Below are 27,729 nucleotides of genomic sequence, written 5' to 3' on the forward strand. Positions count from 1 at the left end.
TCATCTGGGTTGGTGCTGGGAATAGCTGCAGTGATTAGTGAGAGCTGCCATTGCCATGGCTGCTCCTGAGAGGAGAGCCTCTGCCTTCTGCAGTGGGACTGCTGTCGCATAGCAACTGCTGTGCTGAAAGCTGAAAGTCAGATGCTGCCTTGAAGTTGGCTGTGCCCTAATGATGCTTCATGTGTGGTGTGCTCTGCCTTTCTCCTGGCAGTGAGTGTCTTTTGTCAGTGTGCTCTGTAATGTTTGTCGTGTACACTTGTTTGTCCCCCAAGCTTAGAAATGTGCAGTGTGGGGCTGTCACTTTTTTATTTAAAGCCCAATTTTGTGAAGATGTGAGACTTTAATTGATGAATCCCACTGAAGCAAATTTGGGAGAGGCCAGGCTGGTGCTCAGTGACTTTTGATCACTGGTGAGGGAGGAGGGGCAGGGCTGCTGTCCCAGCTGTGGGCAGGCAGTGCTGCTGGTCCTGTCCTGCTCCTGTGGGCTGGCACTGCTGTGTCCTGACATGCTGTGCCTGGGAGGGGGCGGGGGCTGGGGGTTTGCTGCGGAACAGAGAACAGGACTGCGGGCAAAGGATGAATTCAAGCAGGCAAGAAAGAGCTCATTGGCTTAGTTGCCATGTTTGGCAGATAAGTCTGCTGTCCTATGAAGAAAGTCGACTGAAAGTATTCAGAATCCTGAGCTGTGCACATTGCTTTGAGAGGTGCTTTGTATGAAAGCCTTTTTCTCCCCCCTTGAAAAGTGCTGGTTGGTACTGAGGTGTGTTCTCATGTCTATGCTTGATCCTGAGGATGCCAGCATCATTTATCATTGCTGCTTTTTCGGTGTGTTCATCTACTTGCACACGTACCAGGTTTGACTGCAGATTGTTCTGAAGCTGCCTGTGCTTCACCAGTGACTCCCATCATTGAATATGTATTTATGCAAGACATTAAAATAGCTTCACTTATAAAAAAATAAATTACTTCAATTATAGGTTGTCATCATTTCATATTTAATTTTACAGTCATCTTTTTAAAAAGTGCAAATTAAAAAATACCACTTCTTAATGACTATAACAGTGCCTTCAAAGCTTATCCAAATAGAGATGGGTTCTGTAACTCTTGGTAAGTAGCACTGAGTTGTGTGAGTCATGAAATGCTATTCTGTAAGTGTTGCAGGAACTTGCCCATGATAATTAGCATTTTCCTTACATTAAAGCGTTTTTTTAAGTGTTGTTAATGAATGTTTTTGCTGCATTCTTGGAAGCTTGAATGCCTTCCATCTTAATGAACCATCTTATTCAAAGGTGATCTTTGTGTTGGTTTTTTTTTTTACTTTATTACTTTTTCCAGTTGACTGCTGTTCACCTTTTCTTGGGGGCTGCAGACGTTCTGTAAGGTTAGGAAGTGCATTTTATTCCAGGACATGTAAAGAGATGGTCGTGTTCTGGCAAAGAGTGTAACTTGTGTTAAACATGGACTCAGGCTCGATAACCAAAATGTTCAAGAGTACATCTTAATTTGAGGTGGAGACAAATCACCTAAAGAATGGTGAGAAATAGAAATGGAGAGTGGAATTGTTTGGATTCATTTTGCTTTTGTGAAAGCAATTTGTGGTTGGCATGCATTCACTGAAAGATCCAGTAGTGCCTTATAGTAGTGCTTTGTCTGTCCATACACAGCCCACATGAGGATTCCTTCTGCTTACCTTTTTTCCTTAGGGCAGGATCTGTAGCTCACTGGAACCAACCCCAGAGGACCGGATCTCTCCCATCCGTGTGTAGTCACCTCTATGAGTTTATCAGATGGAGTCCTGATGTCTGGGGCTGCTGCTGTTCATCACCTCCCTGGGGTGTGCTGGGGGTGTGGGAGGTCCCTCTGTGTGCGGGACAGGCAGCCCGAGCTGTGTGTGCAGCTGTGCACAAGAGGGGTTGGCCTCTTCCCTTTGCTTTTACGTTAATCGTTTCCACAGAGTTAGTGTTGAAACTCATGGTGGGCCGGTAAGGTATTTGGGAGCAGCACCTTCTGACCCTAATTGTGTTTCTGTATTGTTTCTAGGACAAGGAGCGGCAGCTGAAGTTTCCTCATCTTTTGCCATTCTGTCTGTCTGTGCTCTGGTGGTACTGGTGGTACTGCTTGCAAACTGTGTCTCCTGCTGCAAAGACCCAGAGATCGATTTCAAGGTAAGGCTTCAAGTTAGAAATGTACATGCATGTGATATTGGCAGCTGTGTTCTGGCATTTCTGCCTCACTGTACGTGTTTTCTTCTGAATGTCCAGCAGCTGTCTGTCTGCACACTGGGGATGGTGCTGTGACTGTATAAGCACTCAGGCTGTGCTGCAGTCAGCATCTTGGCCTTGTCAATATCACTGCTATCTATTAGGATCAATAGTGAAAGTGTAGTCTTGAGGCAGTTTTACTGTAAAGAAACTTTTTGGGTTTGTTTTTTCTTTTAATTTGCTTTTAGTCTGGTGATAGGATTTAAGATATTCCTCTCAGGTAATATTGAAGGTGCATATCCAGTGTAGCAAACATACTGAATTTATTAGCAGGGAGCAGTTTCTTCTGGGACATCAGTTATTGGCGTTCATAAATTTGTGTGGCTCTTTTTCTAGAAATATATCTTAGAAGTGTATACATGAAAAAGTGAATAGGAAAGGCCCTGAGAAACCTAAGTTATTTTTGATAAAGAAATGTAAGCATCAAATGTTGTCTTTAAGTCAGTAATAAATTGAAAGTAAGAAAAAGAAATAATAAAAAAAAAAGCTTGTCACTTAGTAATGATGTGAGCCTCCTTGGGCATTGTGTGTTCAGATGCAGTGCAATTCCTTTAAACATTGGTGATTTACAGTTTTTCAGGTTTTTAGGTTTCTTCTCACCTTATCAGGTTATTGCCCTTAAAAATGAAGCCCTTTGTATTGGGTCCCAGTTTGTTTTTACCTGCAGCTGGTTACTTTGTTGTAGTCTGGTCTGTGGATTCAGATAGGAAACCAGAAGACATACAATGCTAATTTCAAGCCAAATATTAGCTTAATTACCGAGATTTTTATTTCAGGAATTTGAAGATAACTTTGATGATGAAATAGATTTCACACCCCCAGCAGAAGATACTCCGTCTGTTCAGTCTCCAGCAGAAGTTTTTACTCTTTCAGTTCCCAATATTGCTTTACCAACTCCATCCCGGTTTCCATCTCGTGCAGGTAAGATAAACTTTACAATGAGAAAAGAGAAGTAGGGAATTTATTCTCTAACATTGTGTAGCTGATTGTGCTTGACTTCTTGTTGTACAAGTTTGACTGTTACAGATGTGAACTAAATAAATTTATCTGGGGTATAGGATGAAATCTCTGTTTTACCTTAGACTGGATGCTTTATAGGGTGGCTGAACAGAACGAGTGTGGAATCTGCTTAGACTCCTTGCTTTACGTATCACATCAGGGGTTTAAGTTGCTCTGGGATGTTACTGACTTCTGCTCTGTAGCAGTTCTGTTCATGGCTGAGTTGTCGTTGGATTTATCCACTAGCCTTAAATGGAAGCAAGAGTAAATCTCTTACTTGACAGCAGTGCTACTGTGTGGGCTGCGTCAGTTTCGTAGTGTCACTGAGCTTCTCATGCTGTAGATGCAGTATTGGTAAAATGACATTTTATTTTGCTTATGTGAAAGAATTTTGGGAATGTATTCCTTAAGACAATTTCTGTTTAAAAAAAGGAAAAAGAAACCAAGTCTCTTTATTAGTATTTCTAGCTAATTAGCAGAGAGATAAATACTGCTGAATCTCTTCTATAGTACAGTCTGCCATTGTTGCTGTCCATCCTCTGCCAGGATTTTTTGTCTTGTTTTGTCCTCTGTCTCTGTTCGTTATGTAAATTATTTTTAGTCAGAAAGTGTCCTCCTTCCAGATGGTAGCTGTAAGTAGGGCAGCTGGGCTGAAGAATAAAGCAATCTAACCCATTCTCTTAAAATGGTAACCCTAACTTAACTGTTCAAATGTAGAAGCAGTGAGTGTTTTAGTTTTTATTCTGTTTCCATAGGGAACTTTTCTGTGTGGGTTATTCGCTTTGTCCAACTATAGTGTATGATATTGGGATTGCAATTCAGCTTTCTTGCTGAACGTGTTAAAAAGGTGTATGTGTGGTAAGGATTGTCTGTGGTGGCAGTGGGTGTTCTGTAGTACAAGTGGTTTAGAAGCTGAGAAGTTTCTCCCCAGCACTATTGTCACAACTTTACATTCACTCTTGCCTGTGTCTGTTTTGTTGCTTAGCCTGAATGTGTGCTATTGGGAATAAATATTGTAGGAGCTTGTATTGTTTCCTCCTCTGTTGGATAACTGGCAATCTGAGTGGTTTGGTGTGTCTAACATTTCTTCTGTTGTGTATGACAGATGGATCAAAGTCTCAAGTTGCACGTCAGAGTCTAAACTACATCCAGGAAATTGGAAATGGCTGGTTTGGAAAGGTGAGAAGTCTTCTAATATTGTACTGCAGTTAGAATTATAGTCCAAACTAACTAGACTAGTGTATTTCCTTCAAAATAATAGCATCAGAAGCTGAGGTTTACTTGCACATACTTTTTAGCTGTGATTAATACTGCTTTAATTTACCTGTAGTTTCTTACAAAGCCATTTAGTATCTACAGATTTCACTTCCATGGAATTGAATTCATGCATTCTGTTACTACCAACGCTTTCCAGCAAAAAGTCTTAAGTAAATAAAAGCTCTTCGCAAGAAGAGGTGTTTTCTGAAAATGGATGGGTAATGAGTTGTCAGGATTTATGAAGTATGGACATCTACGTGCATTGACAAGCCAGAAAATCTTTGTTGCAATATGTTTTTTAGCTCTTGTTTCTTTTTGTAGAGAAACTCATTTTTTTTGATCTCTGATCAAGTCACAGTGATTATAATTTTTCAGGTTCTGCTTGGAGAAATCTACACAGGCAGTAGTGTGGCACGAGTGATAGTGAAGGAGTTAAAAGCAAGTGCGGGTCTCAAGGAGCAAGAACAGTTTTTAAGAAGTGGAGAACCGTACTAGTAAGTAATATTCTGTAACTTGGTCACCGCAAGCACTTCATACCACTGCTTATGAGTTACACAGGTTTTTAAGTTTTATTTCTCTGCTTGCCCTTTCTTATAAATTAATTTCTTGTTTCTAAGGTGTGAAATACCACTGATCCAAAATGAGCAAGATTTGAGTTTGCTTAGATAATAAGCTCTTTGCTCAAATGCTTGGTAGTTATTTGTTCATGACTGGAAAACACTTGATTTAGTTTATCAGATATTCTGCTGCAGCTGTTCAGAAAAATCCTGGTGTTGCAAACCAACCCTGATTTGCTTCTAAGAATTGAGCTTTAAGTCTTGTGCTTGGATTTCCTGTGAGAGGTAGAACTGGCAATGTGTGTTGTGTTACTATGTATATGTAACATTTTTGAAGTTTCCATATTCAAAAAAATTAAATACAGCATAGTGCTAAAACTCATTCTGCTCCAAAAGCTTGCAGTGGGGCTTGTGCAGAAATAAAGCATTTAGAATGGCATTAACTTCTGTCCAGTAGTACTCCACAGCTCAGAAATGGCCAGTCGGAAAGAAAATGCTAACAAAACAGCGTTGCTTGGTGGTCTCTTCCTTGTGTGTTATGGTTGGAAGATTTCTGTATGATTTGCTTCCTGAAATTGAGTCTTTACCTATTAGAGAGGAGTTCGGTGCATGCTAAAGGGATGGTAATTTTTCTTCTTACGTTCTGGGAATGACAAGAGTCCTCCAGAGAGCTCTATGGATGGATGGAATAGAGAGAGGAGTATCATGCATTCCTTAAGGTGTGGCTTATGTTGCCTAAATGTGCTACAAATGAGTGGTCATGGAGAGCTTTCTTCTGTCAGTTCTTTCTCTTGTCCTCGTTAGTTTGCATTTAGGCTTAAATTGTTGGCAGCTGTCAGAAGATGAAATCTCATGCCTTCTGCTGCATTGGCACAAGTGCTTTTTATGAAAGTTAGAGGAAGAAACTGATCTGTCTGGGAACTATCCTGGCTAACAAAGGTTTAGCTTTTAGCCAGATCAGTTCCTAAAGCATAGTTCATGAATCAATGCATGCACGAACATTTGGTTTTGGTATGAGGGAATGATGGGGGTGAGAGGACAGGTGTGACTTTTTTTGTGGCAGTGTTGGTTTTGTGGTTTTGCTATCCTGCAAATTTCAGCTGCTTTCAATGATATGCTGCCACAGTACAGAGTAGATATAAAGGTGCAAAGAGAATCTGCCTTTGGATACTTGCACCTTCTGTTCATGCTGCCCCCAGTTATGTATTGAAACTTGCAGTTGAGGTTTCAGTTTATGTTATACTGAAAATAATGAATACTGTAGTCTTTCTGACTTCAACTGTGTTTTCACTCCAGCATTCTCCAGCATCCAAATGTTCTCCAGTGTATTGGGCAGTGTGTGGAAGCCATTCCTTATCTCCTAGTTTTTGAGTTCTGTGACTTGGTAAGTGCACTTGTACAGAAGGCTGCTGTTGTTTTTCTGTTAGTGTAAATGTTATTTCATGTATTTAGTCACGAAAGTATTCTTATTTTTCCTTTAGGAAATTTTTTTCAAATAACCAGTATTTCAGAAACACTTTTTTGCTTCAGGAGCAGATGGCAGAAGTGCAGTTTTTTAAATTTCTTTTTATTTATCGTATAAATAATGGGTTCTTGTGGAATGTTCTTAGGAAGAAACTTGCTGATCTATCTTTTCTTTGCTGATGGCTTTATTAGTCTCTTGTACCTACCTATGTCATGTAACAGGGAGCTTGGAGGTGAAAGGAGGTCATAGAACAACACTTTTTATTGCAGTCCAGCGTCATGCACATGCTCAGTCGCATCCTAAACTTACATACTAAATTTTGTTTGCTGTCTGTGAAACTTTAACATGCCATAAGAATGATTCCTAAGCAAATATTAATTGAAGAAACTGGAAGGATTTCCTTCCTCCTGCCTTTTCCCCCTCCAGAGTGCCCAAATTTTACTTGTGCCGTGCAACTAAAATTGTGTGTTGGTTTGATTTTCAGAATCTGTAATGAACGTACTCCAGTAGTTGGAGTTTTCAATATCATCCTGTGCTCTTACTGATCCTTTCTGCTACTGTGTTCTTTTAATTCACATTCCTACTTTCTTGTTCTTTTCTTTCCCTTCCTTCCCAACATTGAGATCTACCTCGCACTGCTTCCTGGACACCTTAGAGATGCTAAGAGCACACCCAGGGGTGGTCTCATTGCTTTCTGTGCTGCTCTTGCTGCTGCAAAGGCCACTGAAGATGGGAGGGGTAGTTGCACAAACATCTTTGCTCAGTCACGGCGTTCCTGGGCACGTGCTGGAATTTGCACGAGCTTTGTGACGAAGGGGATGCCGTGTGTGTAGGAACTGAGGGCTGTGCCTGCTGTTCACAGAAGCTTCACAAACTAACATTTGGATATGGCGGTGGAACCCTGCTCTGCAGAGACTTGAATTGCTTTATTGTAGCACAGCACATATGAAAAACAAAACAGCCAAACCCCTCAGAACTGCAGGTGGCTGTCTGAAAATAGGCTCAATAGCTGCTTTTAACGTTTGTAGTCTAAATATTGAAAACCAAGTTGAAAAATGTTAAGACAGAAATGGTCTCAGAAGTGACTGTGTTACAAAGTCCTTGACAAGAAAAGGGTTTGTATTTATAAAATTCAACGTGGTCCTTCTTCACCTGCTTTGCCACTACAGAGTTTCTCTTTCAGTTGAGGCACACAAATAGGGTTCTAGGTGCACTGGGTGCCTCGGGCATTTTAAATCAGTGTGGGCTCGAACATTGAGTTTTCTTGTAAAAACATCAATCTGTGGCCTTAAATAATGGTATTTTATTAGCTGGGTGAAGCAATGAGACAGAAATGCTGATAAAATCATTCTTTTTTTCCTATGGGAGAAAGAATTGGAATGATTGATCAGGGTGCATTGTTAGGTTTTTGGTCTCAAAAGTATGTGCTGAAGGAGAAGCAGATAGTGTTTGTTTTTTTCAGTGTGCAGGAATGGAACACTTTGTACTGATTTGAAGTTGGCACTCGAGCTGTAGTTTCTTTTAAAAGGACCTTTGAAAAAGAATATAAGGTTCGTTAGTAGACACACATCTAAATACTTAATCAGATTTAACTACTGCTATGATTCTAAATATTTACATGATTTAATCTGATTTTGAATTTGGAGTAACTTGTGAAGATTGCCCTGCTTTAAGAATATATTTTAAAAAATCTTGGTTTGCCTGATGATTAGTGCCAAAAATTGTCATGATCCTGCAGAGTAATCTGGAAAGGATTTGACTTAAGGAGATAAAATAGATTTTCACTTCAACTGGGGGCAGTAAGCCTGACACCAGAACAGTAGCTCTGTACATTTGTGTGTAGCTAGATAATGTCAGTGAAATGGAGAATAGATGTCTTGCTTACTCTATTCAAAGAGAACCAAAACTTGTTTCTCAGAGTACTCTGTGTTGTAGTCTGTTGTATGTGACTTCCATACTGAAACCTGGCTCACCTGAAGCGTTCCTACTTAGCAGGACTGAGTTTCTGCTGGAGATGATCGTGCTTTGTTCACTGTGTGCACAAGTACACAGGGCTAGGCAGGCCAGACACTTAAAACAGCCGCATGCAGAGATTGAGGTGAGTGCAGTGTTGGCTCAGTTATCTCTGTATCGCTGACTTCTGCTGTGGTCTTTGGGCCCCTGTGGGAGGGAGCAGTACTGGAGGGATGGGAGACGAGGGATGGGATGGAGGGAGGGGTGTGCAGGAAGGCAGACAGCACAGTTTGGAATTAAAGAAGGTATGGCTAGGTAGTTTGCCTTAGTAGACAGTTGTTTGATGATAATTTATTTTTATTTTCAGTGGGCTAATACTTTAAAAGCTGCTTTTATTGTTGTGATTGGGATGGCAGTTACTTGGATTTTTCCGGGTTCTAGTAAGTGATCTTACTAGAGGTGAGAGGATTTTCTGTAGCTTTTTTTTTTTTCCTGAAATTGGGCAGTCCAGTGAGTATGGAGGTGCTTCCAAAATGTGCCAGTATGAAGCTGTTCAGTTGGAAGGCTGTAGGAGAGGAGGCTGTTGAGGTTGGCTGAAGGTTCCAGTGTGTCTGGTGGCTGCGTGCTGTTCAAATAGTAAGGATGGCAAATGTGCTGTTTTTCTGGTTGCAGTGTAATGCTGTGCTAAAGCTCTTTAGCTTGTGTTACTGGTGCTGTATCTACATATAGAACCACCAAAAAACTGCTTTGATCTATGGTACTTGATACGATTGAGATGGCTTAGTATAAAGGTAGTGAATATGTTGGCTGGATCGTATAGGAAATTCTCTTCAGATGTCAGGCTCTTTGAGGGTCTTCCAGCCATGCAGATTTTTCTTTGCAAGTTGGTATGCTGAGTAATGAGAAGTGTCCGCTGTTCAGAACTGTGTCTATAGGGTGATTTCTTCATGCTTCTTCAAAATCATTGGATATCACAATCTCTCCTTTTTTGCAACTTCTCCTGTTTGGATCTGTAGCCTTTATGGGGCCTCTACCTGCTCATGTTGAATTTAGCAGCTCCCAGGTTCTTTGACACCAAAAGGTGATGATCAGAAGCACTGGAAACTGCAGTGCAGATAGAGCTGACTGCCATGGTAGCAGCACTGAATGTCACCTGAGCTCAGTTACTTGTTTTCTTGGCCACAAAAGCTACTCAAGGTATTTCTGTTCCTCAGGACAGCCTGGTTGTCCTGAGTAGCTGTATTTGCTGGCTTTTAGCATGTTCTGTGCTGTAATCCAAGCTGCTCTGCATCCCTTGTTTTAAAGAGCTGAGCAAGAAGCAAGCAGGCAGCTGTGCATACATGGTTGAAAGGCTTAAGTCTTAATATTTCTTCATCTGTATTACAGTTGTTTAATTTTGTTAATTGATAATTATCAGAAGAAATAACAAGTTCTTCAAAGATCCTGCATTAGATTGCTTAGTGTGTTAGTGCTGTCTTACCAGCCAGCTATTAAAGGCTGGAGAATGGTGCCAGGTTAAAAATAGTGGTAGCTGGCTTATTAACTTTAATATATTACTTGGTCATGCATGGCCAGCATTTTGTCAGCACAGCAGCTCCTCTAATGAATGGACATAATTTATGAGTAAGGGAAAGTTATTCAAATGTGGAAGCAGCACGTATATGCTGAGGCTGATTTGCCTATCAAATGGTTCTTGAAGAAACATTTTACAATTCCCTGAGCAGATGAGATCAGCAGCGTGCAGGATTTGCCCGGAATGCCCTGTAGCTTGCCTCAGGGATGCTGTTACTGGGAGCTGCCTGCCTGCAGTAGTTTTCTTTCTTTTGTTTGGCCTTTCTGATTACTGCCACTTGAAAGCGTTGTTCTCAAATAATAAAAAAAACCCAAACCTTTGCAATGAAAACTTAGCCAGAGTTCAACAAATCTGTTTAATAATCGTAAGAGAAAAATAGAGGGTTGATAGATTGTGGCAGCATCAGAAATCATGTCTGTTGGGTCCAAAGGCTCCTTGTTCTGAGAACTGCTTAATATTTCTTAAACTTACATATACTTTACCAACTTTCTAAGGATGTAAAGGATGTATACTGTACACCACTTCCAGTGTTTTAACAGCAGTCATTACAGGTGCGTATACAATGGAGCAGTGTTGGAGTAGAGAGGCAGAAGTAATATTTTCATTCTCTTAATTACGTGGTGTTTTGTGGCTTGGCAGGTAGCTTTCCAGCTTGGTAGGGAGTGTTGTGTGGGCATAGTTTGGCAACTTCTTTACACTTCTCAAGCTCTTAATGTCAGTACCTGCTGGTTTGAAGAGTCACATCAGCTGTTTGGGTGTCCTTGTGGACCAAATGGGGACTTGCACAACCCAGAAAGCTATGGAAGAATACTGCAGATAAATAATGTCCCTGGCTTCTGGTGGTTGGGGTGGTGGTGGGAATACGTCTCAGTATGTTGTGGGCTTCTTTACAAAGAAGGCTGAACTGATCCTGGCTAGAACTGAGAGGGGTTGGAAGGAAAAGTATAATCTAGTTCTTTATTGATTCCCAAGAGAAAAGAGAGGAGGCAGTGGCAGAGCAAGAGGAGCCTTCCTGAAGTGTGATTTAGGTATCTGAGCAGGGAATTTTGCATAGCAGTATTTACTCAAATGTATAAACTTTGAAGTTTACTGCATTAAAAAGCTCTGTCCAATGAAGGGCTGTTTTGTGGCTCATATCATATGAATGTCGTCGTTGCATTGCTGCTGTCTGCTGGTAGGCAGGGAGGTGTAGGATAATTCAGGCTGGAAGGGAACCTCAGGAGCTCCCCAGTTCAGCCTCCTGCTCAAAGCAGCATTGCAGACCAGGAGGTGCAGGAGCCCTTCTTCCAGCCTGTGCAGCTCCATCCGGGTGGCAGTCCAGCACTTGAAGGTGTTCATCAGTATCCCCCAGGTTTGGCATAAGTATTGTCTTCAACCAATACCAAAAAGCAGTTCTATATTTTACCCTTGAATGTTGCTATAAATAGGATGGGGAAAACAACGGATATGATTTGAGATGCTAGATTTAATGCAAGCTGCATTTCCTACAAGAATGTGTGTCTACATAATTATTTACTAAAGAAGGGATGCCACGCAGCACCGCTGTTACTAATGCATTTAAAAATTAAAAAGGAATTCCTTTGTGCACCTCAAGGCATCCCAGGAACTTATTCAACTGGGACAGCCTGTAAGCAGTCAGTTGCTGTTTTAATAGTGAGGACAGTTTCCCAACAGATATTTTGCCTTTCCTCAGCAGCGTGCTGCCACCTAGGGCTGGCATTGGGTGTGTTGTGTTTGCTGTGCTGTGATGGGGATCTGTTCTGGACGCTGCTCGTCTGGGAGTTCTGAGCTCTGCTCAAGCAAGGTAGAAGGGCAGATGTGTGCTTGTATGTGTTTATGTACTTAAGTGTAGTGATTTTTGCTCTTGTCTTCTGTAAAGAAGCACATCTTAGCCAGTGCATAGACTGCTGCCTTGTCTGTACAACCTCAAGACCTCCTTTCATTCTCCAAGTCCAGGCTGAGGCACTGGTGACCTGTGCAGTTAAAGCCCAATCAATATGTTACACCAGTGAAATAAGTTGATGGAATGTATTGTGCAGCTTTCATACAATTCATTTTACTCTAAAACAGAAATGCCTTCTGAAGCCATTTGCTTGATGGGAGTGGGCTGTATTACTGTGCTCTTTTATCCCTGGAGCTCTGATGAGCCAGCAATGGCTGAAACTGTTGCCTCTCCCTCCCATCCCCTTGTGTATTCCAGTCAGCTTTGCTGAATGGGAGCGCTTACAATTTTGACTTACCCTGTTCAAAAACAGAAGCTCCTCATATTTTTACTGGAAGGTATTATTTTGATAATTATGTTTGATAGTTATGTTTTTTTTTGTGGTAGTATAATCTAGCTGTTAATTACTAAATGATGTGATTTAAAAACCCTTAAAAGGATGTACCATCTGCCTTGGATAACTTCTCTAAGTATCCTGATGGTGATGGGAAACTTGAGATTCTTTATTAAGCACAGATCTGTTTACATCTAGTGCTAGCCTTGTTGACTGATAAAGCTTTGTTGTTAGATGGCTTTTCATTAAATACTTTTGAGATTCACTCAACACACAGCACTGATCATATTTTCAACGTCTTTTACAGGGTGACCTGAAAACTTATATCTGCAATGAGCAGGACCACATTAGAGGAGATTCACAAATCATGCTGCTACAGAGAATGGCATGTGAGATTGCTGCTGGACTTGCTGTAATGCATAAACATAATTTTGTGCATAGGTATGTTTTCCAAATAAATTACTTTTTTACTTAGGATATACTTCAGAATTCATGTGGATATTTTCATTGAAATAAGCATGTGTTCAAAACTGTGTTTTGTCCATATTTGTGTACTGTAAGTCATGAAGGAGTGATGCTGACGGCGATGCTGATTGGTGTGGTTGTACAGCTCCACCTGCCTTTGGGCTCTGCAGCCCATAGAGCACAGCTTTCTGCAAAGCCAGTGCAGAAGACATAGCTGCTTGATTAATTCTTAGACAAGTTAAATAAGTTTTGTTGGGAAGGGAGGGTGTAATTAGAATTTTGATAAGTCTGACTGTACTTTGATGGCTTACAGCAATGTAGAACTTTTGGTAGCATATTAGCTTTGATACTAAACATGAAAGTCACTGCTTTCTTGATATAGTAAGGGAGAAGCTGAGATAAAATGAAAAAATCTGAAGCAGGTTATCTCTCACTAAATCACTGTTCATGCAGCCTCTTAATCTTCAGAAATGGAGCTAGTCGGAATTGGTAGAGACCATAAGGAGAGAGAATATTCATTTCAGTGACTGAGGGGATAAATCCAGAATTTCTTTACTTGTAGCTAAAGATGCAGTTACTGTGGAAGAATGGCAGTAGTTGTAAGAGGTCTGAAAAAAATTTGTTTGTGAATCTAACTGCTCTGAATTATGCCAGAGTTCATGATTAAAAACACACGAAGGAACTGGAACACATCCACTCTAGACTTGGAGTGACTCAAGTTTTGGAGTAGTTGCTCCCCAGATGTGGCTTACCTGGTGGGACCATTAGTGTCACAGCATTGTTTCCTGGTGGTGGTGGTTGTTGGGTCAGTCAGTTCCTGGTGGTAGAAATACAACTTGTATCATCTCTATAAGCAAATTAAGGACTTGTGTAGAGTTTGTCGGTGCACATTGTGCTGTTCAGGGGAAACTATTAAACTTCATTCTTAGAGTGAGGCCTAAAACAACAACAGAATTAAGCATTGTTAAACCTGCTTAATTGACCATTGCAAATGACTTGAAGGTAGTACCAGTTGTGCCTACTACACTGACTGGCTGTTTCTTGTACTGCAGCAGCGTGGCTTTGTAGGTATTAAATTCTGTCAGGATATTTTCAGTTAAATACACTTAGGGTTGATAAATTATTCTGTGGATCTTCAAAAGTATCATTGTAAATGTTTACTTCTAGCAGCACTATCCTGATGCTGTCAGAGTAAGTGGTAAAGCTCCAGCATCAGTGATTTTGTTGTTAGTGGTAAATTCAAGCAGCTGAGGATGTATTTCTCTCTTCTCTTAGGATATTTATTTAAATAGCGTAAAATAAACTGAAGAGCTTTGGGGTGTACTTCAAGCTTACAGAGGCTTCTGTCCTATGAAACGCAGTGATTCTGGAAGGAAAATAATTCCTTATTCCTTTAAGTAGAGAAATCTTGTGCTTTGCAGACCGTGCACTTGGGAAATTTTTCTTTCATTGCGCACAGAAGCAGTGGTAGAGTTCTTCTGGTGCACTTCCAGGTGCACTTGCACACTGATTTCTGAGTTTGCAGGGTGGGCTGAGGCAGCTTCTTGTTCTTACAGCAGCACTGCTGGCTGTGAGTGGTTGTGGTCTGGGTTATGGCAGAAACTGGAGCCTTTTGTTTCCTTTACCGAAGGAACTTGGATTTGATTATTAAAGGAACTTCTATGAAATGCACGACTACTTCTGATGGTCTTTGTCAGACACACAGTTCTTGTTCAAATGTGTGACTGTTATTTAGAGGAATTTAGCTGTGAAGGTAAGATAGCACTAGTTGCTTAGTGTCATATTGTAAGTTGGTAGGTATTTAAACCTGGTGTGAGTTGTTGGTAGCCTTTGCTTCTGACAGTGAAACTGGCAGGCATGCAGTGACAGGTGGATGAAGTGGGGCTGACATTGCTCCAGTATGTGACAGTCCTAAGTGATCTGCATTGTAGAATAAGCAGCATGCAGTGGTTGCATATAAATGCTTTGTGACATAGTCTGGGCTTCTAGGAGGATCCTTCACCACCACAGGTGACATTCTGAACTTCATTTGTAAAGGACAGTGTGAGTTCTATCAGGCTTTTAAAATTTAGTCTTAGCCTGCAGTAATTTAATCATGCCAGTGTAACCTACTATTGATTTGAAGTCACTTTCTAATATTCTAGGCTTTGTATGTGAAAGTAACCATCACCACATTTAGTTTGGCTCAAAATTGTAATTTTTAAAATGAATCTCCCCATGTGGCTGGTTACTGGGCCTGGGTCTGTCCTGCTGCTTGCTCTTGTAACATGCACCTGTGTGTGTGTGTAACTGGTTACCTTTGGAAGATGTTTTTTTCATCTGATACTCCAAGCTGTGGCCTGTCTCCTCTAAAGCATTCCTTTTTTTAGCCCGTTGGTCTTACTTTGGGTTGAAGACTCACTATTTATTTGCTTGCTTTTGCAGTGACTTGGCCTTACGAAATTGCTTTCTTACATCTGATTTAAATGTCAAAGTAGGAGATTATGGTATAGGATTCAGTAGGTTCAAGGTAAGTTAATCTCGCCACCTACCAATTTTTTGTAAGGGTTTGGAAGTGTAAGGTCATAACAGGAATGTTTTAAGGTTGTGATTTGATAGTAGATTTTTCTTTGATTATTGGATGTTCAGAGTATAGCTGGCAAAGAACTGTAGCAAGTCTTGTGCAACAGAGTAGATGATATTTCCAGAAGTGGAACTTATAGAAACTGCTTGTTAAGTTTAAATGTATGTGTTTATATGTTAGTCCTAAAATAGTAATGGCAGGTGTTATGCAAAAATTCACTTCAGCATTTTAAGGAAAGAAAATGCAATGACATTTATAGAAAATGATTTAAATATTTAAAAATACTGAGAAGGTGAAAAATGAAAAAGCATGCACTGAAAAGTTTTGAGTAGCAAATCCTAAACAAGAAGTTGGCGTTCGGTTTTATTGTGCAGTGAGTACTTTTTCTATAGCACTTTCTCTGCTACTTGGGTAAAATGGGACTTATTTCAGTTCTCATTTTACACGCAGTGATCACATAAAACCAGGCTAAGGAAAAGTTTGTCAGGTTCTGGAAGGAGATTCAATGTTTTTTCAGTTTTTTTTCCTTCAATAATATAGGAAGATTATATTGAGACAGATGGGAAGAAACTTGTTCCTCTCCGATGGACTGCACCTGAGTTAGTCACGAGTTTTCAAGACAAACTGTTATCAGCAGAGCAAAATAAATACAGTAACATATGGTATGTAGCAATTTTAAAATGATTTCAGTGTTAGATTTTGGAATAAATTTTCAAAGATTATATGAAGAAGTAAATGATATTTAAAGTTAAATTCAATGTTGGCCAAGTACACGGCTTGTTGATTTTATCAAATGTACAGTAGGATAATCTCTACAAATCTGAAACTTCATCTTGCTTTAGAAAGCAGTTAGAAACGCGCTGTGAGAACAACCAGATTAAGAAAAAAAAAAGCGGAAAAAAAGCATTAATAAAAAGATGTTCTGTTTGATAAATGTCTGCAAGAGTTTGTGAAGGAAGGAAATAGTGAATAATTTTTGCATTAATATATAATAGCTGCAGATGATCTAAAAACATATTGAAGTTGATCCCACTAGAACTCAACTGAGTTTAATTGGTAGAAATGTTTCATGCTGTAATGTTTGAGGGCTGCAGTTAACTGCCTCTGTTACCAAAGAGCTGTAAAGGGACTGGAGAAAATCTTGATGAGGAATTTTTTTTAAGTCATCAAGTTCCCCTTGTATTCCAAAGAAATTTGAGGGGTGGTATTTGCAGCTTAGGCTGACAGTTCTTGAAAACATTTGTATTTAAGGGAATTAAATAATAAATTGTTTTATTTTTAATGTAAACCTAGGTTTACAGAAAGATGTGTAGAAATGATCTAAGTACTTTTTCTTGCATCCTTCAAGCAAAGTTCCTTGGATTGTATTCTTAATCTGAACTACCAGCAGCCAGGGCCTTAAACGTTACAAATTTTAGTGCTTTTTATACAGAGCTGCTTTGTATAAGTTGCTACTAGTTTACTTCCAGAGACCTCTTCTGAACTAAGTAGTTCTATGGTAATACATGCAGTCCATTACTTTGCATTTTGAGCAAGTGAAGGTAGTCCAAAGAATTGAGATCAACTCTAGTCACTGAAAATATGGTTAATGTAGTATGTAGCACTGAGCAAATACAGTACTTCCCAGTTCTGCAGCTTCAAAAATACCAATTTAAGAAAACTGACACAGATTTGCTTTCTAGTGATCTAACTTGTAACTGCAATTTTTGACTAAAGCTTTTCTTTCCTACTGTTGTACTTACCATAAGGTTACTTTTTCAGATATGCAAGAGTTTATTCCACAGATCAGTCATTTGCAACTTCGTGTGCTTTGTTACCTTCATTGGCATTGCTTTCAAAGAGCTTGGCTCTTAAGGCCAATTCCTTCAAATGCGATTAAAATGAGTTAACGGATTCTGGAATTCCTGTTGAGCTAATAGGAGAGTGATATTTGGTGGTTTTTGTAAATTGTTTATGTAGTACTTATTTTCTTATAGCAATTTTAAAATAGTTCTTGGAATGTACTCTCATTCTGCTGCTCTTTTCCAGGTCCCTGGGTGTGACGTTATGGGAGCTGTTTGAGAATGCTGCTCAGCCTTACTCAGACTTCTCTGACAGAGAGGTCTTAACCCATGTCATAAAGGAGAAGCAGGTTAAACTTTTTAAGCCACATCTGGAGCAGCCATACTCTGATAGATGGTAAACTTCAAGTTTTTAAACTTATTTTTAAAGCTGGTGAAGATGTTTTCTGTATTACCCATTTCTCTTAGAAGTATATTGAAACTATTGCAAGTTACTGACAAAGAAACATTAGAGAAAAATGAGAGGAATTGCTGTAGATTCAAATTCCTGTCAGTAATATGTTTTACTCTTTAGTTCATTAATTATCTGATTACTATAAATTGCTTTTTGTATGGAAACTGTTGAAACATGTTTCTTGTTTGCATAGGTATGAAGTTCTGCAATTCTGCTGGCTACCTCCAGAGAAGAGACCAACAGCAGAAGAAGTGCATAGACTTCTAACTTATCTTCGCATGCAAAGCCAAAGGGACTCAGAGATTGACTTTGAACAGCAGTGGAACGCTCTTAAACCAAACACCTCAAATAGAGAAACAAATAATTCTGCATTTCCGATCTTAGATCACTTCACAGGAGATAGACTTGGCCACGAAATGGAGGAAGTTCTTACTGTAACTGAAACGAGCCAGGGTCTCAGCTTTGAATATATCTGGGAGGCAGCTAAACATGATCATTTTGATGAGTGTGGTCATGTGAATCCTGACGAGGCAATGGCATACACAAGTATTTTCTTTCCAGTGGAGGTTTTTGAGAGGTCCCTTTCAGAGCAAGGGCCAGGAGCACAGGATGGAAGTGGTCAGGAAGCATCACTAGCTGTTCCTGGGGTGTTACCTGTGTTTGATGCACACAAACTTTCAGTTGGAAATGACTACTATATCCAGCTAGAGGAAAAAGGTAGTGGCTGCAGCATGAATTTCGATAACCAGTCAGTTGTACTGACTACAGAAGTTGATCAAGAAGCTGTACAAGAAAAAAGTTCTCATTTCATGGTTCTCAGGGATCTTGATGTTGAAGAATCTAGCACTGATGGGGACTTCTTCCACTACAATACAGATCCCAAAGAGGAATTTTTGCCTGCCACTAGTAGTCCAGAAAGTCCTTTCCAAAATATATTTAATGACATTGATAGATCAGAAGAATTAGCAAATAAAAAAGTACTTGGTTTTGCTGAAACAAACAATATTCCTAAAGACTTTAAACCAACTGTTTTAAACTCAAGCACGGATATTACAAATGTCACAGGTTTTGGTGGGAAAGAGCATTCTAGTCATGCTTCTGAAAACAAAACAGTTCCTGTATGTGAAAACATCTCTAACCAGTCTGAGTTAGTAACTTTAGAAGAACTTTCTGATAACTTCTTGTTTCTTCAAGAGAAAAACTTATTAACAGGGATACTGTCTAATAAAACCAGCAGTGATTTCGGACAAAAAACAGAAGCTGTTCTAAAAAGTGTATTAGAAACCTCAAGTAGGAGCTCTGTAGAGCCTGAGCCTGTATTGGCTGAAAATGTGCAGGTCTTTTCTTTAATACATGAAAATTCTGGAACTGTGAAAGATGAAAACTTCAACCCAGTAACAGTGGATAAAGATACAAATTCTCGGTCTCAGACTACCGGCGAGATAGAGGCATCCTCTAGTCCTCCTGCAGTGTATACGTTGCATGATAAAGATACAAGTCTTCCTTATTTGAAGGATGAGGGGAAACTTTCAAATGTGGAAGTCAACCAAGCCTTGTTCTGCAACACTGATACCTTCTTTCAAGAGCTGTCCAATAATGCAAAAAATAATAATATTGGAAAGAATTCATATTACAGCAGTGCTGCTGAAGCAGACCAGAGTGATATACAGATAAAACAGGGAATGCTTTCCGAGTCTGATGAAATAGCTCTTAATAGGGAAAAATGGGATCAGGACGGTACGGAAAGAAACTTGCAGTGTAAGTCTCCCATATTTAAAAAAGATGAAGATTTGTTAGAGGAAAGAGAAGAAACATCAAATAATTTTGAGAACTGTAAGGATGTTCCAGAAGAGGTGACCTTAATTTCTGTTGGTGCTTCAGACTGCGCAAGTCAGGACAGTCTTTTGGAAGATAGCCCATCTCCTAGGGAAACTGAAGACCAAGTCTTAGAGACGCCTGATTCTTTGGATTCTTTAGATGTAATTGAAGTTTTAGAATCTTTACAGGCTCAAAGTCCTCAAAAACTTTTGCCTCCTGATAAGCCTGCTGACAGCGGCTATGAAACAGAGAATCTGGAGTCTCCAGAATGGACTTCCCATGTTACTGTTGAGGATGCTTCCAGTGGGGATACTGCCCACTGTAGTGTCAGTGACAGCAGTGTCAGTGATCTGCCTTCTAATCCAGTCATAATTGTTTCAGAAGCAGCACCTTGCTTAGATGCAGTAAACAGCAACTTCGAAATAACTCCATTATCAAATCAAAATTCATATAGAGACTCTGCCTATTTCTCTGATAATGATTCTGAGCCAGATAAAAAAACAGAAGAGACTGTAAATCTATCAAGGGAGACTGCGTGTGGTGCTTCTTCAAATAGAGGAGAGAATGACAGTGAGAAGGATCACTGTTTGGAAGAGAGACCGCAAAAGCACAGTGTAAGGAGCTACCAGGATACGAGTATTCAGAATACGAAACCTGAACTGAGTCGTAAGATAGAGATGCAAGAGCTGGATGTAAGGGTGCAGGGGTGTTCTGAGGAGTGGACTGAGGCAACTCTGAATTCCCTGGAGATGTCAATGGGAGATGATGAGGGGGATGAAATAAAGCCCTCTGAGACTTGCCGTAAAAGTGTCTCTTGTGTTGGCACCAACACTTCAGAACTTCTTTCACACAGAGACTTTAAGTCTGTGCATAACATACACAATTCTTTAGATTCCAGTAACAGTGAGAAGCCCTTCTACCATAATGAAGGACAAAAGCTGAAAGAGCCAGATATTGAAGGGAAATACCTTGGCAAGCTTGATGTTTCTGGAATGCTTGATTTAGAAGATGGTGATGATGCAGATGAGGAAGATGAAAACAGTGATTCTGAGGATGACATGAGGACTTTTCACATGCACAGCCTGAGTTCTGACAGTGAGGATGAAACTGTTCACCAAGTTCCTGAGATACTTACTGACAAGGATGATGGAAAACATTTGAGAAGCTTACTGAAAGTTCCCAAACCTCTTCATGAAAGGCAACCTGAGCACTGGAAAAACGAGAAGAAGGCTGTAACGTTCTTTGATGATGTCACGGTCTATCTGTTTGATCAGGTATCTGTTTTTTAATGAGGAGGTAAAGGGTTATTTTAAACATGAAGTGGTAGAATAGGCCAATACTACTTGTGGACTCGCTGGTACAAGTTGATTTTCTTGGATCTTGTTTGAGATGCTGGTTCTTTTTCCTTTGTGTAAAGAAACTTTTTCCTGCCGAGGTGCAGTTTTATGCTGGCAGTAGAATGGCTGACTGGAATTGCAGTTCTGCTTTGCACAGGGTTGCTTACCAAGTCCTAAATTTCCCCTGCTTTTTGAACCCTGGCTGTATGCACTAGATTTAAACTGTTTTTTAGTCATGTATCACTGATGCTTGTAAGGCTACGCTTAAATGGGGTGTGTGAGGCAACATATTATGGACTAGATTTTGTCAGTAATTTTATTTCCTGGAATGCTGTGGCTTTATGGAAGTGGACTACCTGTCAGTTGAGTCTGAGGACTTAAGGTTTAAGTTTGAATGTGTTTATTCTACAGGTAAAAACTCTGGATCTTGCATTAATTAACACTAAAACAATTTACCTTAAACTATAATCAAAAGGTGAGAGAAGTAGTTAGATGACAGAACTACTTTTTATTAATACAGTGTTATTCAAGTTCAATAAAATAACACTGATCTGCTTATGCAATCCAAGGTTAGATTTGTTTCCCATTTGCTCTATCAATTTTAATCTCGTGCAGTTGCTACAACATTAAAATACAATCCCGTTGTATCAGTTTCCATCAGTACAGTGAGTCTAAAAGAACAGTCGAGTTGTCAGGCTTTGGAAATGCTCCTGGTGATGTGTATAAATACTAGGAGTCATCATCTGCAGTAGGAAACAGGTGATATTATTTCTTTGTGTTCTGCAGAATAATAATCCTACTGTCAGAGGGGAAGATAAAAATAAGATGTATTAAACTGCTCAGTTGTTGAACTCTGAAGTCTTACAGTAATTTCTAAAACGTTGGCTGCTTTACATACCAGTTGTGCTGCATTAGTCTCTTCATCCTGAGTTAGAACTAAGGAGTTTAAAAATGAACAAGCAAGCCAACAAAAAATGCTGGGAGGCAGGACTGTAGGCTGCTTTAAAACGAGGAAAAAAAAACTCAAACCAGTATCAGCCTGTGTATGGCAGATAAGGGAACCATGTCTGTTCAACTGGAGATGAAATGTCTTTACTATAAATGATGTTGAGAGAATCACTTCTGCATGCATTTTAGCACTGAGGTGATAGAACTTGTTCAGAAAATGGAAGTATATGTATATGCTTAAAGTACAACTCAAAGTTCTGTTGCGTGGTTATAACTAAGAGCTTGCAGACCAATTTATTCAGTAGTAGATTTGAAAGGGAAAATGAGAAATTTTGGAAACCTAGCATCTAACTGCATGGATATGTTGCATGTACAAAAGGGTTAAACTTGTTTTGTTTGCATTAGGAAACACCAACTAAGGAATTGGGAAACCGTGTGGCGGACTTGAACGGTGAAGGCTCTCACGCTCCTGCTCCATCTTCAGGTTTTAGTTACTTCAACAGATTTACAAATTCAGAAAGCTCAACAGATGAAGAAGGTACTTGAAAATGTTTATATGCAGCACAGGTTGAGAGTGCTTTGCATAGTTTTAATGAACTGTCACTTAAAATACGCAGTTTGATAAGTACACTGTACCTTACTGGCTTCTACTCCACATCTGAAGCAAATACTTCAGCTGGGCTTGGACAGTAATGTTACTGTTTACCAAAGCTTGGGAGTTAATACTGCTTATCTGTTGATGTGTCTCAAGAGGCAACCAAACTGCAGATAAGAAGTCCTTGTGACCCCCTCTCCTCCCCTCCTCCCCCCAGATCAAACTGCAGATAAGAAGTCCTTGTGACCCCCCAAGGACTGAACCCCAGCAGGGTTGGCTCAAGAGGCTTTTTTTATTCATTTGATCTGGATGTTGCAGCACATCAACACTTCTTGGCCTCGTTAGAGTGCTTGTGTGACCTCGTGAGGATTTTCTTTGTACTGCCCAAAGCTGCGTTCAGTAAAATAAAAGAAAGCAAATAATTTTCTTTAGCAGCTGGATGTTGTCAGAATGTAGGTGTGAGTGCGAGATTTGAACCTCTGGGTTCTGAAGCTGAGTTTTGCATCTGGGGAGGTGCTACACACGTCTCTTCCAAATGCAGTGTCTTTATGACTGTCAGCGTGCTGTTTGTGACCTTTATTCTCTCCAGTCTCTATCCTCTGAGTGTACACATGCTGTGGGTTAATGTGTGGGAAGGCAGGTGGGCACATGCAGCCACTTGCTCTCTCCCAGTGGGGTGGGAGGAGAGGAAGATTAAAAGCAAGGAAACCTGTGAGTTGAGAGAAAAAAATACATTTAAAAAGCCAAGGAGATGTAGAAGAAGAAAGAAAAGTGGTGTAGACAGGTGCCTAGCCAGTTCCTAAGCAAAAGATGACACACTGCCCATAGAATCACAGAATCGTAGGGGTTGGAAGGGACCTCCAGAGACCATCGAGTCCAACCCCCTGCCAAAGCAGGTTCCCTACACCAGGTACTACTACCTACTCCTCACCTCTGTTTTATTGCTGAGCATAGTGTTATATGGCACTGAACGTCAGGTTTTACGTGACAGAGTTAGTGTTCTTAAGTCAGTATTTTGCTTTTGTGTGGTATGTAGAAAAGCCTCCTAAGTTTGAATTTTGCTTCCAGAATTCACTGGCATCCTCTGTAATTCTGTGACGTTGTTTCTTACGATTTGGTCTTGTCTGAAAAGCCACAGTAGGCTTGTTTTGAGCTAACACAGTCCTCCAGGGACTTGCTTTTAAGATCATGTGACTTTTACAGTACTGTAAACTGCTCCTTTTTCTCGTTTTCTTCTGTTTTTTTACACCAAGGTGGTGGTTTTGAATGGGATGATGACTTCTCCTCCCCAGAGCCATCCTTTATATCAAAGGCAGCTAATAACCTTATTAGCTCTAAACCACCTCTTCAGTCCAAGTACTTCTCTCCACCGCCTCCTGCCCGGACTCTCGAACAGAACTGGTCACATTCATCCCCTTACTCCAGATTCTCTATTTCTCCTGCAAACATGGCAAGTTTTTCCCTTACGCATCTTACAGATTCAGATATAGAGCAAGGAGGTAAGTGATGTACTTAAAATTATTATTTTGAAGCTACCAGTTAAAAGATTTATCTAAAGAGATTTTTAGTATAGATGACAAATTTTGAATACTTTACATTTTATTACTGTGAAGGTTGTCTGACCTTGTATTTCAGTATGACAGCCACATGGCTACAAACTTGTGGTTGTACATTCTCCGAACATCTACGAGACCAGCTCACACTTCTTGTTTCCTAAATTAGTACAATATTTACAGAAATGAAATCTGTCCTTAAGCATTTTGGCAGCTTAATTCCCGTTATTGCCTTGTCATAGCTCGTTTTATTGCACAGGATGAGGAATTTGTCTACAGTTGTCCAAGCCTGTTTTACAGTTTTGATGTATTGCTTTCTAGAAACTGTGTTTTTGATGTTCTCTCAAGAAGTGCAGCATCTTTTCTAAAGCTGAGTAGAATAGTTCAGAGAGCCAAACAAACCAGTTTGTTGGTTTCTTGAGTAGTGCAGTATCTATTAACAGAAGCTTTCTTGTGCGTAACAAAAAGCTTTTTAAAGCTTGAGTGCATTTTTGACAACTTAGAGGGGAAAAAAGGGCAAACTTGAATCAGTTTAGCTTATTATTAATCTAGATAAAATATTGCACTGTAAAGATAAAATACTAGTGATTGCTGAGCCTTTCTGATGATCAGTGTTTGTAAGAATGTAATCAGTTACATAGTTCTGTATTGTTCTTGTATCGTGCTTACTGATTAGATAACGTTGGCTGCTCAGTAACTTACTGAGATAAGAGATTTTGGAAATCCTGTGCTGCCTTGTGTCCTGAGAAGTGACATTGAACTGTGTGATTTAAGCAGATGTACGTGCATATGTGAGCTAAATGTTTACAGTAGTTGAAAGCCCCAGGGAGAGAGAAGCCAGTACTTAGCAGTGTGTGATAGCAGAATGGCAAGGTCTGGGAAAAGTCTCGCAAAGCAGCGATGGCTGTGCTGGGGGATCTCACTGTACCTTTCCTCTGCCAATAGGAAGCAGTGAAGATGGAGAAAAAGATTAAATGAATTAAAAAACTTTCTGGGACTTCATACACAAGATGCACAGACTCTGTGTCTCAAACTTGTTTGTGTGAACTCTGGATCTCCTGGAGAGACACAGGTAATCAAGAAGCCCTAAGAAATGAAAGTAAACACTGAAAGCAATGTTAAATCAGGACATTAATTTGAATGTGTATTTAACTTTGTAATGTATTTTTAAATCAGTGCAATTTTGCTTTTCATTACTGAAAGATGATTCTGCCGCTGTTTTCAAGTACTTGAAGTATTTTTCAGATAACTTAAGAAATAAGTTAAGCAATTACACTACAGTCTGGTTTATGTATGAGATTGTATAATATTCTTTTTATATTTTTCCATGTAGTTCATTATCTGTTTGAACATACACCTGTTGTAGAATTGTGTATAACTGTCCTGTGCAACAGGTGGCTGTGTTGCTGAAACTTATGAATGATAGTTGATCAGTAGTGAGCCATATTTATTTAAAAGATATCACTACATGTTACTTTGCTTATTCGATTGCACTATGGATTATTCTTCCTCTATTTCCTGATGATGTACAGAATCAAAATGTTAAATCTTTCAAGGAATATAAGACAAGTTGAATTGGCCCAGTTACCCAGTTTAATTTGTCTTTTTTGTAGCCTTTGCTATGCACGGTACCTGTAAAACGTACATAACTTCCGAGTGTTAGATTTGCTGAAATCTTATATTCAGTACCATTTCTAAATGATGATTATAGATTGTTAGTGTTCATGTTTTATAGGAAACTGGAATAGTGTATATGATATACTCTGGAATTTGTAGATGAGAGATAATGTCTCGATTCCTGAATACGATCCTACTGACTGCTTGAACTGTAATTCCATCTGACTATGTCATACTTAAGGGCCTTCCAGTTGGTACTACAACTTTCTGCCTTGGAGAGAGAAGAAACAAAATTGACTGTACAAAACTGGGAATTATGAATCTTCTAAAAAAGACTGATTTAAACAGACTGGATTTCAGGCATGTTTGGCCCTTCAGTTGTACGTTCTGTGAATTTTGAAGCTCTCTTCTGCTGACTGCAGACTGGGGCTACCATTCAGAGGCCTGTGGTAGATCTACCTCTCAGTGATGTTCCGACAATTAAGAATTACACTAATGGTTAATAGCCAATTCTGCACCCTTTATAAGGCCAGACTTACTGTAAGATATCTGCAGGGCTCCATGGTACATCTTGAAATGCATACCCAAAGATGTTGTATAGTAAAGTTTACTCTGAAGCTGCCTGTAGGGAAAGGAATACAGTGTGGTTCTTTAACCCTCGTGCTTTCCTGTGCATTTAGTTAAATTCTTTAAATTGCTTGGAAAAAAATCCTTAATTACTATTCCAAAGTGAGTAAATTTGAGAAACAAACCCCTGGCCTCTTGGAATGCCTTATGCAGCTGCAGATCTGTAGGAAACACTGACAGGAACAGTTTACCTGGCTTTAAATTACATTGTATTTTAGTGGCTTTTTTTGGGCAGGGCTTTGGTATAACGGTGGTTGTAGTGCTCTGTGTTCAGATCCAGTCACCTGAAAACATTTGTCCTGTGAAGTACAGGAAGACTGGATATTTACAGATCTGTAAAGTTGGTGTCTTAAACTTCTGTATGCATTTTGATTTTTTTAAGTATGTTTTCAATGAAAAGGAATATGTTAATTGCTTCTTTCCAGCACTATCTAGCCCTTAGCCAGACTGGCTTCCACACCAACCAAAAGGGAACGACTTAGTTCTGTCAAGTTACTTAAAATTGCCAGTGTGTTGGTGAGAATTTTTTGATGAGGCACCTGTTCAGAGCTGGTAAGAACTGTGCTTCAGCGTGAAGGGCTTAAAGAAGCTGTGAGCTCCTTGGGATACGTTAAAAGATGGATAATTGACTTTGTGCACATATTGTTGCTTAGAAATTCCACTGTTTCAAATTAAACTCCTCAATACAACTAGATTAAGGTATCATATCAAGGTTCAGTAATTCTCACACTCTAGAGTGTGAAAATTCAAAACTAAGTATGAAACTCTCTAAGCAGTCTGCAGATGGTGTGTGGTTTTATCTGCCTTGGGAGGTGAAAAACTACTGTGTCAGACCTGGAGTTCAGCCTTAATTTTGAATTGCTTGACTTACAATATAGTCCAAAGTTAAGTACAAGCTTGTATTTCAAAATGTTAAAATTCGGTTGTGCATTTTGGTCCTTAAAATTCTGGAAACTCAGCTGTTTCTCACACGTGCAGCATTCCAGCAGGAATTCCCTTGATTTGATGGAAATACAATGTTTATTCTTTACCAGAGTTTAAAGAAAATCTTACATAGGAATTGAAAGTTTACCCCTTTGTACAAATGGACTAATTGCTAACAAATTGCCAAAGGAGCACTTTTTCCAAAATGGGCTGGGATATGTATGATACTAAGCAAAGCAGTGTCCTTTTTAGCTATACAAAGAGGAGAGAAATATGTGAAGTTGACTCACCTTAGTTAAGCCGTGGGTTTAGTTTCAGTAATCCAGAAGGCTAGATGGCAATAATCTAAAAGGTCTTTTTTGGAAAAATAAAATTATAGTTAACATCTGATCAACTATTAGCAATATTGAAATATATCCACCTAGCACTCAGTGAGACAGCGAAGATGAACTGGTAATTCCACAAATTGTGTTTTAATGAGGTGATGTGTTATGAGTCATTCTTAAAACTGTATGAAATTTCTTGCACTAGCTACTTGAGCATGGTTTCAGTTTTGGAAGTAGATGCATCTCTTTTCAGACTGGTTAAATTTTAATTCCCTCTCTAGTACAATACTTTTCTTCAAAGACATTGTCTCAATTTGGCTACTGAAGTTATTTATGAAACCTGATTTTTTTTTCCCACCTAAGGAGGTTTATTTAAAAAA

General features: G+C 39.6%; 1 protein-coding gene across 1 annotated transcript; it reads left to right on the forward strand.

The window, feature by feature from the left end:
- Positions 1–1,817: 1,817 nt before the first annotated feature.
- LMTK2 (lemur tyrosine kinase 2) lies at positions 1,818–27,729 on the forward strand (the record flags this gene model as incomplete). The annotated part of the gene is made up of 13 exons (XM_010719857.2): positions 1,818–2,165; positions 3,038–3,182; positions 4,366–4,439; positions 4,893–5,011; positions 6,371–6,458; positions 12,649–12,782; positions 15,231–15,315; positions 15,910–16,031; positions 17,398–17,547; positions 17,798–20,696; positions 22,113–22,245; positions 23,556–23,801; positions 24,801–27,729. Coding segments are annotated over 13 exons (4,572 nt in total), but the record flags the coding sequence as incomplete, so codon positions are not given.

The sequence above is a fragment of the Meleagris gallopavo genome, chromosome 16, assembly GCF_000146605.3.
Source record: "Meleagris gallopavo isolate NT-WF06-2002-E0010 breed Aviagen turkey brand Nicholas breeding stock chromosome 16, Turkey_5.1, whole genome shotgun sequence".
NCBI classification, from domain to species: Eukaryota; Metazoa; Chordata; class Aves; order Galliformes; family Phasianidae; genus Meleagris; species Meleagris gallopavo.